Below are 11,834 nucleotides of genomic sequence, written 5' to 3' on the forward strand. Positions count from 1 at the left end.
ATTTACGGGTCCCACATTGAAAAAAGTGAATACATAAAATTCATGCAGTCATTTCCGTTATTACTCATAGTTTACGGCCAGCTCTCGCCAGCCATTCATTACTATTTTCCGTCTTCAAACATATTTGCGCGTCCTAACGCATCATTCGCAGTCATAAAGCAACAATACCCGTCCTTTGTCACCCTTAACACTCGTTAGGTATCATTCGCCTTTATTGGGCATCATCTATAGCTACCTCAGTGAGACATTCACCATCATAATGATCATAATCATAAGCGCGAACATAAACATATGCTTCTTATGTACTAGTGGGAACGGTCTTTAACTGCACTCGCAAGCTTTTCCTCGAATCTGGCCGCCATCTTGAAATGAACCGATCCGAAAGTACTAGACCTAGACTTTAATTGGCCAAAACACAATGATCCCGTTGCGTCATTATGTTTCTCATTATGTCGTTATGATTTTCGCGTTCCCACTACAAAGAAAAGCGACATAGTCATAGTCAGAGACATAATCATAATCATAAGAAAATGGTCGATCATTTTCTTATGATTATGATTATATACAATGTATATATGAAGTTCATATATTTTGAACTGCGGTATTAGATACGTATGATGCACGATCCTCGCGGTAGAGAGCACAATTTATGCAATAGCGAAAATCACCTGAAAAAAATCAGGCCTGTACGGGATTCGAACCACTGACCTCAGCGATACTAGTGCAGCGCTCCACCAAATGAGCCAACTGGGAGCAGGCCGTTAAGTTGATTCGTAATAAACCCCTGACATTAATCATCATTCACTAGACATCAATCCATTATTGAGCATCTTAAATAGTTCTCTCTACTGCGAGGATCGTGCATCATACGGATTATGATTATGTTGATCATAAGGGCGCCTGTGATTATGTTTCTGGGCGTTCCCACTTAGACATGAGCGACATAACAGCGTTATGTTCATGCTTATAATTATGATTATGATTATGATCATATGTCGCTAGTGGGAACTAGGCTTTAAGCGTCATTGACTGTCACAAGACATCATTAGTCGTCATTTGACACCATTCGCCGTTTGCAGGCATCAATCCCCATCACAAAAGATAATTCCCTGACATTAATCATCATTCACTAGACATCAATCCCATTATTGAGCATCATTTACCGTTATTAGCATCATTGGTCGTCCTTATTGCGGATAGATGATGTACATTGACAACGAATGATGTCTTGATGTCTAATCATGGTCATGATGGTTTTTGAATGATGAAAATTGGCGAGTAGTGGGTGGTAGATCCCAAAATACGCCTATCAGACTCGCTGTGTGAGTGACTATTAAAGCTTTTGGTAGTGTTTGGTGCTGGCTTCGTGACCAGCGGGAGAGGGAAGTTGAAGTATTGATTTGAGCGGGAGTCCTATTCCCAATGATTGCTTTTCCCACCACGATTAACACTTTCTCTCTCCTCCCTCTTTGTATGGTGTTTTGGTTTCTTACCTTTTGCGAATTATCTCTTCAGATTACAATCTTTTCCAGTGATTCCTTTTCTTAAGAATTTCATGGATATGGTTGTTACCGTAGGCTCGAATTTTACCTTTCTCTCGGCGCCTCGCCCTTTTCCTTCTCCGGAGGAAGGGAAGATCGTAGACTCGTTCATGTCATGTCTAATAGTTCCATAAATTGCTCTTATCTATCAAAGTATGAAGTTATCAAACTCAACACTGGCCCTCTTGATCATTCCCAGTGTTTAGAGAAGCTTTTAATGTGTTTTCGTTTATCTAATTGTGCAGCTTAAATTTACTTCAAAGAGTAGGAAACTAATGATTCGTTTGAATTCGTGAAAGGAAGGGTTCGGTTTTTCGAAATTTTTTTCTGAAATGGAACATACCGACCATGCAACAGTGAAAGCTCACCCCGGCAACTTTCACACCTATACTTCCCTCTTTCTTATTAATTTTTTTATAACTACCAAGACAAATCTTTCCAAAGCATTGACACTGCATATGAGATATTTTTAAGATATAAAGTTACAAAAGCCAAAATGTCTCGAGATTTCCTAAAGTTTAATCTTCCTTTACCCCGAGCCTGCCTGTCAGCCAGCTTAGAGATTCTCTGCGGGGGGGGCATAAGGTGATCGTCATGTGACTTTCGCGTGACTTAGACCCAGTCCACCATGCAACCGAAGGAGACAGTTTGACGTCAAAGGAAGAGTGTATGCAGCAGCTATGGCGAAAGCTTTCATCGCATCGCTTTTGCTGGTTTTTCTACCAATTTGTTACGGACAAACGGACCCTCAACCGGAACAGATTCACTTGTCAAGTACAGGTAAGGAAAGAAAAGATCAGAAAAGACAAAAGTAAGGTAAACGAGAGATTGACAGTACGTGCATAATTTGTCGCAGCCGGACAGGCTCGACTCGGTATACAGGTTGTGAAGAATTCCAAAACTACCGCTCTCTCGATGATCTACGGAAGTTTAGTCCAATAAGAGTAAGGCGTTGATATGGAAAGGTTTATTTCACAGATCGGAGATATTAATGAAGAAATCAGTAAGAAATCGACATTCTTTTCGAAGCTAACTCTGTTACATAATACGTATATTTTTGACATGGAGTCATGGATAATTTATAAAAATTATGTGATAGTAGAGGAAGGGTGAGGGCTTGTAGAAATTTCTTACACACTTTGGCACTCTTTTTTGGGCTGTAGGGAAACTATTTTGACGATTACGTTGCCTAAATCAACTCTTGAAATAAAAGATTTGGTAAAACATTTGACAATGAAAAACTGCGATAAAATATTATAAAGCATGACACGACGTTTCGACGTTTCCAGAACGTCATTATCAAGTCCCATTTCGTGCCGCATTTTTTCAACTTGAGCAAAAGTAGGCACAACATCGAAGTTAATACATAGTCGTAGGAATTCTATAGATCCTTCACATTTAACTAAGCGTTTAGTACACTTTTCAAGTCTCCTGAATAAGTGTACTTGGGTATCTTGATAATGACGTTCTGGAAACGTCGAAACGTCGTGTCATGCTTTATAATATTTTATCGCAGTTTTTCATTGTCAAATGAAATAAAAGAAAAAAAAAAAACAAAACAAAATAAGATGAAAGCGGTGTTCTCAACATGCAGATACATTTACATTTCAAAAGTTTAGTTGACATAACTGAATGTTCATCCGAAGCATTATACATCCTGAATTCTGTAGTTAAGTCATCGATTAACTGCACAAAGATCTAAATAAAGTCCTTAGATTTCGTCGTAGTGTGTGAAAACAACCATAATTTCGGGGTTGTAGATTTCAGGTCCTCAATCATGTTCATCCAAATCTATTAGAACAGTAGCCATTGGCCATAGTTCCTTCTCGAAAATGATTGAAATTTCATTTTCTTTTGAAGGAAAAATATTGAAAGAGGTGATGAGTTACGTGCATCGCTAATTTTAAACTGAAACACCCTGAAACGGAAAATTACAAACAAGCTATTAAAGCTCTATTAATTTATGGTTTAAAAAAAAAATTTCCAGTTTAAAGGTCATATGAAAACTGTAAGGCATTTGTTTTTTTTTTTAAAAAAATGAGCATTTATTTTAAAGGGTACTTTCTTGGCACTTGAGTACCAGCTGTGAAATGAATTAAATGCATCAGAATGACTCTGCTGTTTTTCAGTGGCTGCCTGAAGAACAATTGAATTATTGACAGAAGTTGTTTGATGAATTGCTATAGTGTGACCTTGAAATTTTCCCTAATAACTCTGAAGCATCATTATTGGATTTAAGCTGTACAGAAGAACATTGAACCACATAGTTTTGGGGTTGAAAATTTAGTTCTGATTGATAATTCCATCATTATGCATGTTGTTATTTCTGTGGGAACTATAACGATGATATTACAATCCCATGCACCAATTGAGATTACCAGACTGTCTCACAAGACCTAAAGCCTGAGCCACAAGACAATTTGTTTGGGCATATAAAAGCATAAAGCAGATATAGATTTTCTGCAGTTCTAACCAGTCAGGGGTGGCTTCTCTCTAGTATTCCATTCCTGCATCTTAATTCTATTTTGAAGCCTTTAATTTCCAAGATCTTATTCTCCCCTCTAGTTGCTACAGATTTCCTTTTAGATTAGTTTTGAGAATTTGGAGTTAGATCAGGACAATGACTTCTACCTGATCAATTTGAGTACTCTCATTACCTGTTTGCTGGATAATGATAGGGAGAAGTTTCAATTTAATCACTTCTGAGGGTTATAGTATTAGGGGGAGAAGAGGTACATATACTTGTAAGAGCTTCTAACCAGTTAGTTTCCAAATCTTGGCTCTGTTTCAGAGCTTATTGTTTCACCATCCTCAGATCTGGCTCTAAAAGATTAATGTGGTTTAATTAAAGTACACAACAGTCACATTAATAGTATAACATTGGTTAATTAGCATTTTATCCCTTAACTCCTGGAGAAGCGATTAACATGTAACTTCTCTCTATAATATCGGTGCATGATCTCGCAAACAGGTAGTGAGAATACTCAAACTTATCAGGTAGTTGTTACCTTGACTTAATACCAAATTCTCATAACCAATTTACAAGGAAATCTGATTGTGGGAATTAAAAGGTGAAGATCACAAATGTGATACACCTTACATCACAAGATTCAAATCAAGCTCTGTGTGACAAAGTAAATGTAACGTCACAAATTATAGCATAAATTTATTGTTCATTGTAAAGGTAGGTCCAGTCATTCTTGAACTAATATTGATACATTTTATCACTTTTTAAAGGAGACCCAACGGAAATGATGGTCACATGGGTGACTTTAGCAAAAACAGATTACAGTGTTGTGCAATACAACAAAGCTGGCTTACCCCTAACACTGCAGACCACTGGTGCTGCAACCAAATTCACTGATGGAGGACCAGCGCACAGAGTGCTGTGGATGCACAGAGTGAAACTAACAGGATTGATGCCTGGTCAAGCATATGGTATGTTCAGTTTTTATGCATGCATTGCTTGAGAGTACTTGGTTTTATTGGCTGAAGCTGGTTGACCAGCAGATTATCGATGATGCATTAAATGGTTTGAGCCAGGAGTGATTGTCTGAGAGAGAGATTAGTCCTGAGAAGGACTGTTCCAGGTAGTGCATGGTTGTAATTTTGGTAAATTGCTAACCTTAGTGGAAATCATCAGTCAAATAAAGTGACAACAACAACATACATGTATTATTAAACAATAACAATATTAAAATCCCTGATTGTTTTATCTTTTATCCAGAATACCGTTGTGGTGGATTGGAAGGCTGGAGTGCCCTTTATGAGTTTAAAGCTCTTCAATCTGGTGTAGATTGGAGCCCTAGAATGGCAGTGTTTGGAGATATGGGCAGTGCTAATGCTAAATCACTCAGCTATTTGCAAGAAGAAACTCAACAGGGACACTTTGATGCCTTCCTCCATGTTGGTAAGTATGTTTGTGCTCAAGATTTCTAAGCTAGCATTTGTAGCTTGTGACAAAGTACGTCTTTGTCAGCTTGACTTGATAATATCCTGTAACTGGTCTTGACAAAGGCATTCTCTTTTTGTAAGAAACCCAACACAGTGCAGTGACTCACTCATGCTTGTCAGAAATCTTAGACAGTTGAATTACACATCTGGGATGAGCAGAGCACATGTAACTTTACTGATTTTCTTTCTTGTCATTCTCCTTTTCCAGGTGATTATGCATACGACATGGCCACTGTAAGACACTTGTTTTGACTAATGTTTATAAGTGTAGAAGGTTTTTTTCTGTCAGTAAATTTTTTTTTTTTTGGGGGGGGGGGTGTGGAATGAATCTTGACAATGAACACACGTGTAGTGTTCCACAGCTAATTCTTGCTAAAGAGAAACTTTCAATGATTCTGATTCTCTGACTCCAGTGATTGAAAAAAGTTGTTTTAATGCAGGGTTGTCTCTCAGAAAATAGTCTGCATTAGAACTGAGCTGGCTTAAAGAGAGATACCGTGAAAGCCTGCAGATCAGCAACACCTGTAGATAAGCCACACCTGCAAATTTAGCAGCTCAAATTTTGGAAAAAAAGTTTTTTGAAAGAAATCAAAAGAAATCTAAAGTCGAGTCTTGAGAGGTCTTCCTCATCCACTGTTCTTCGAATGTAAACTCAATATTAACATTGCAATGGAAAATATTTCAAAGTCTTACCCCCAATTTAGCACCTTAACGTAATGAACATCATTTCTACCAATTCTGACCTATGATTGGTAGAACAATTGATTACAACAAGAATGTAAGCAGAACACTCAAAGCTTAGTAACCAGGCATTAGATCGGATGTGAAAATGAAAAACTGGACACCGGCGTTGATATTCACCACACCTTTTCAAATGTTCCTGCAGATAAGCCACACCCCAAATTTCTAGTGACGATTTTTATAAAAAAAAAGTGCGGCTTATACGCGGGCTTTTACGGTAATTGGTCTCAAAATCCTGTTCCCATTATTTTGCTAACTTATCATTGGGAGGCTGTACCAAGCTTCACATTTACAATGACTGTGAAATGCAGGACTAGGAAATAGAACATGGCAATTCAAATTGCTAGAAACAAGATTTTGTTTCAATCCCTTTACTTGTTATGGACAGCACTGATACTCAAGATAGGCACGAGCTCATTCAAACCTTTTCACCGAAAAGATGCGTTTTGAACAATATGAAATGATTACAAGAGCATCACCTATCAATTAAACCATTCTTTGCCTTACACAACATGTAAGGCCAAAATACAGGCACTGATCACCTCTTTCTCAGCTGGCAAATTTGGTAGGCAATGTCTGGGGGCTTTGCAACAACACCTCTCATGATTCTTACTTTATTTGTTTTCTTCATCTGAAAAACAGGACAATGCTGTGGTTGGAGATGACTTTATGAATCAAATTCAGCCAATTGCTGCCTATGTACCGTACATGACATGTCCTGGAAATCATGAATACGCTTAGTAAGTTGTCCTTGAAATATCTCTATTGTTAGATTATTTTTATTTCTTTTATCCATGTACATTTGATATTAATGCATGTGTATTTGTTTTCCTCATAGCAACTTTTCCAACTACAAAAACAGGTTTTCAATGCCAGGAAATACTGAGAACATTTACTACAGGTAAAGAGTCCTGTACACTAATTATTAAAAACTGAATCATTGGATAATGCAATTCAAGACTTTATTGGCTCAGCCATTATGGTAATTATGAGCCAGTATACCATAACCTAATATCTGTACATTGTAACATACGGTTTCTTCTTACAAAATAAATTTGAGAAGATTTGTCCAATATCTTGGGGTCGTTTTTTTAATAAAACAATTATTCCACTCACGCTTGTTGGATATGAGATGATTATAGCAAACTTGGTGCTACACGCCTCGTTGGCTATCTATCATCTCACATCCAGTGTGCGCTCGTGGAATAATTGTTAAATAAAGTTAACTTGCTGATGACTTATTTGTGACTTATTCTTGGGTTTTTATGAGAATATGGCAGATCATCGCCTCTGTGCAGAAAATGTGTGATGTCTTTGATACTGTACAACATTTTTGCAGTGTTTAAATTCCAACTCTGCACACTGGTGATGACTTGTTTTTCAGCACGTGCAAAGATTTCTTCTGTGTTTAATAAATATTCCATCCCTGTTCCCTCTTGTTTGATTTTTAGCAAGGCCAGTTATGTGGTATTTTATTCATAAGTTAGTTAAAAAGGTTGATTTTCTTGTTTTCTTTTTTGGTTGCTGCTCTTGGTTTATAACACATCAGCTGGAACATTGGACCTGCACACATCATCTCCATTTCAACTGAAGTGTACTTCTTCTACGAGTATGGAATTGAGCAGATTGTTCAACAGTACGAATGGTTGGAAAGAGACCTACAGGTCAGTTTTCTTTGAATGCTTTTGAATTGACCATTGACCTCATAAACTTTCCAGCCCAGCATTTAATTTCTCCAAACAATATCACACCTGAACCAAGAGTTACGGTTACAAGGATTCAGGAAATGACCACCAACTAGAGAAGCTCTGACTTGATTGTCACCTCTCTTGCAGCAATAATTTTTATAATAAAATTATTGATGATGAAGTAGTTTAAAGCATCTTATTTCATCATGCAGCCTCTGTTTACAGGATTTTTTTATCTTGTAAGGTAAACAAATGAACTGTATTCATTTGATAAAAAAAGCAGCATAACAAGTTTTGTTTCCCTTTTCCATGCTCATTCTCAGGAAGCAGCGAAACCTGAAAACCGTGCCCAACGCCCTTGGATTATTACAATGGGTCACAGACCAATGTACTGCAGTAACTCTGACGGTGATGACTGCACCAAACATGAAAGCATTGTATGTTTATTTCTCAAGAAAGTATTCAATCACAGTTTTATTCCTAGCCTGCTTGCAAGTAGTAGTTGGTAATGTGCCACATTCAGCATGGTGAATATAATTATTCTGTCACCATATTGGATGGATGGAAGATCTGGGACGAGTGACAAAGCAAGGGGAAGGGGGAGAAAGCCAGAAACACTTTTTTTTCTCCCCCTTCTCCCTCTCCCTTGCTTTGTCAGTCATCCAGGTCTTCTGCCCATCCAAAATGGCGACTCAATGTATTTGCCACACTGAATGTCATCCACACCAACTACTGCCTATTTTATTCCTACAGAGGTGTAGAAGTTTCGACAATTAACACTAACAAATTTACAAAACCCCACAGCCTCAAAACCCAATCAGTCTACCCCTAACCTCAAGGCAATGCATAGAAACAGTTCTACCAGTTTCCATGTAACGTATTGTAGTTCTGCTTTCATTTCTGACCATTTTTTTCTTAATACAAACTCTGTAGCTTCGTACTGGGATCACATCTCAACATCTCTTTGGTCTGGAGGACTTGTTTTACAAATATGGTGAGCTTAATGTAGCCTTGCTGTGATTACTATTTCTTTGCACTGAGAAGAGAACCTGTTCAGAAAATATGTGTGTGTTAAGAGAGATTTTGCACCTGTTCATGTTGTTTTAAAACAAACAGGTCAAGGCCTTGCCCTGAGTGAAAATGAATTATTTCAATTTTCGTACTTTTGATGTGAATGAACGATTCACATTTCTTAACAGTTGTGCTCCAAGTCTGTGGAGAATATTTTTGTTTATAACAGAATTACAAGTCTTGCACAGTTCTTTCAACTTGAAAGGCTTACTGTTTGAAAATTTCACTACAGCTTTAAGTAGTGGTAGTGTTTTTATCCATTTTCTAGTCTGAATGAAGAAATATTGCTTCAAAGTGAAGATGGTGTTTTGAAATTTAGATTTGTGTAGATTTGGTAGATTTGTCTTTTTTCCTTTCATTTTCAAATTTAGTCATTTAAGAGTGGCTCTATCAATTTCCCCACAGGTGTTGACCTAATGTTTTGGGCTCATGAGCACTCATATGAACGTCTGTTCCCCATCTACAACAGGCAGGTAAGAGAACAGATTAGTGTGGCAAAAATTGCCTGAGGACCCTAAAGCAGCTTGTACTTTGTCCTGCCAGACCCCTCTCACTCTTGCTTTCTTTTATTCATGGTAGGTTTGCAATGGATCACTGGAGCAGCCTTTTACCAACCCTTGTGCCCCAGTACATGTAACCACAGGATCAGCGGTATGTTGAATACTTACAAGTAAGGTACACTGGACTTGACCTCCTGCCTTGTTATGTTACCTAACCTGTTTTCAACTGTTATTGTATTCCCAAATTTTCAACCTTTCAAACCTGTTTTTTCACTTGCATTTTGTTTTGTTCATGACTGAAAGGATTCATTTTCATTCTAGGGATGTCACGAAGACCATGATCCATTCAAGAAAGATTACCCCCCTTGGACAGTCTTCCGTTCAGAAGATTATGGTTACACCCGTATGACCATCTACAACAAGACCCACCTGTACTTGGATCAAGTCAGTGTGGATAAGGTAATAGTCACTCCCCCACCCCAGCCCCTCTCCTTACATTTGACTGTCACTCACCCCCTTAGTACAAATTTCTTTCTCTCCTCAGCCTTCTGTCTCCATTAAAATCAAACATGGCGCCCATAGTTTGCTAAGAAAATACTGAGCACTGGCCTGCCTAAATTAAACCTGCTTTGCAGGCTAGCTACAGTGTAAATTAGATGCTAAGCACAATGGTGAAGATATTTCTCGCTGTCCATGAAAGATGTAACTGAATTGCTTTATAATAATCAACTTTAAAATAGTTGTTACATTTTTCCACCAGCAAGGAGAGGTCATTGACAAAGTGATGATTATCAAAGATGAGCATGGACCTGATGCTTGGATGCGAAAGAAAGTGTGGGCATAAATTCAATCAAGACCATGAACTCCTTTTCTAAGTCTCTCAGTTTACACACTCAATTGTGTGGAGTTGCCCAAATTTTTTACTGTTAATTTTCAATTCATCCAGTCCCATCTGGGGCTCGGATTTTTTCAATTTTCAATTCATACAAAAATTCACTCTATTAATGAAAGATTTCATTTTGACAATCATTTGTCAAAAAAATTAGTGTCAAACACAAAAATACATACAAACAGATTGAAAGATAGAAACTCATTCATCAACATTTTAAGAACAGTAAAAATCCGCAAGTAAGAACCTAAAAAATTAAGAACCTGTTAGCCTAAAATTTGCCATTTATACCCCTATAAACAAGAACCTATTTAGCCTAAGAAAATTAAAATAGGTTCTTATTTTCTAAAATCATATAGTACATTACAGGTATGCTGAAATTATTTACTGTAATCATAATTGAAGAAAAACCAGATTGCCATTGCTGTAAAACATGATTTTCTTAAGAAAAACGAGTGCAAAATGTGTAATTACAAAATATAGGACAATTACCAACTTGTTATACAGGTGTGTTTTTCTCCAAGAATAAGAACCTGTTTTAAGAACCTAAACAACCTAAAATTTTGTTAAGTACCATTTATATGAGAACCTGTTTAGGCTAACTACTAAAAATGTAGGTTCTTGTGGGTTTTTACTGTATTAAATCATAGAGCTGTTAGTTTTGTTTTGTTATTGATCAAATTGTAAGAAACAAAAAGAAAGGAAAAAATTCTTTACTTTACACATAATTTTTCAGTGTAAGACTAAATTTTTAATACTTAGATGAGATCTGTTGTAGCTGATTTTTCCAACTAATGAATTTTGGGAATGCAGTGTTTTCCTGTAGCCAATTTATTTTTTCTTTTTGAATATATGAAGCCAGGTTATCTCTTAGTCTGGCATATATATAGTTTAGATAGAGCTGATGGCTGGTAAACTGTTTTTACACTCTTCTGATGTCTTTGCAATAGTCCATTTTACAGTTGTGTGCTTGGTTGCCAAGCCTTTGAATGGGAGTGAGGCAAGGGTTGACCTTGTTATAATACAAACATTGCTGCCTTTCAAATGTAAATCACTTTGTTATCATGCTAAGTAGATACAGGTCTCTATCACAACAAGGTCACCTTCAGCCTCACTCTGATTCAAAGGTTTGGCAACTAAGTACACAACTGTAAAATGGCCTATTAAATTATGTATTTTATGTATCTCAATCGTCTTGCCCCAATTTCTAATAACTCAAACAAATCTCCTCAGCCACCCCCATCCACCCTCCTGCCGCCTAGTGTCGACACCTCAATTCCTAGTACTCGAGTGGGAATTCTCCTTTTCAACTGTGATACCCCCCCCCATTCAAGTTGATGAAGACTGCTCAGTCATATTGGAACACCTTTCAGCTCATGAATTTGTCTCCTTTCATCAACTGTTAGCTGGCTAATTTATGGAAACACAGTTAGCTGTTACATTTGGATTA

The 11,834-nt window shown here is 37.3% G+C and overlaps 1 protein-coding gene across 2 annotated transcripts; it reads left to right on the plus strand.

Annotated features, from left to right (window-relative positions):
• The first annotated feature begins 2,180 nt into the window (after positions 1–2,180).
• On the plus strand, positions 2,181–11,196 carry LOC111338571 (acid phosphatase type 7). Of its 2 annotated transcripts, XR_016002394.1 has the most exons (14): positions 2,184–2,321; positions 4,779–4,979; positions 5,269–5,451; positions 5,704–5,729; positions 6,879–6,976; positions 7,075–7,137; positions 7,786–7,900; positions 8,248–8,361; positions 8,858–8,918; positions 9,401–9,468; positions 9,575–9,646; positions 9,817–9,954; positions 10,256–10,423; positions 10,467–11,196. XR_016002394.1 is itself a non-coding variant. In XM_088762924.1 (13 exons), exons 1-13 carry the CDS (start codon positions 2,222–2,224, stop codon positions 10,337–10,339), a joined length of 1,323 nt encoding a protein of 440 aa, XP_088619050.1. In that variant the 5' UTR covers positions 2,181–2,221; the 3' UTR covers positions 10,340–11,196. The 2 variants fall into 2 exon arrangements, 1 of the variants encoding a protein (XP_088619050.1); XM_088762924.1 differs by having other exon boundaries at positions 2,181–2,321; positions 10,256–11,196.
• Positions 11,197–11,834: the final 638 nt, after the last annotated feature.

The sequence above is a fragment of the Stylophora pistillata genome, chromosome 6, assembly GCF_964205215.1.
Source record: "Stylophora pistillata chromosome 6, jaStyPist1.2, whole genome shotgun sequence".
Classification (NCBI taxonomy): Eukaryota; Metazoa; Cnidaria; class Anthozoa; order Scleractinia; family Pocilloporidae; genus Stylophora; species Stylophora pistillata.

What these genes read in the sequence shown, in the direction of transcription:
- LOC111338571 (XM_088762924.1), top strand. Translation starts at nt 2,222, where the DNA reads ATGGCGAAAGCTTTCATCGCATCGCTTTTGCTGGTTTTTCTACCAATT. An exon ending in GATTCACTTGTCAAGTACAG is followed by an intron (nt 2,322 to 4,778) that starts GTAAGGAAAGAA and finishes CACTTTTTAAAG; the next exon opens with GAGACCCAACGGAAATGATG. An exon ending in ATGTAACCACAGGATCAGCG is followed by an intron (nt 9,647 to 9,816) that starts GTATGTTGAATA and finishes TTTTCATTCTAG; the next exon opens with GGATGTCACGAAGACCATGA.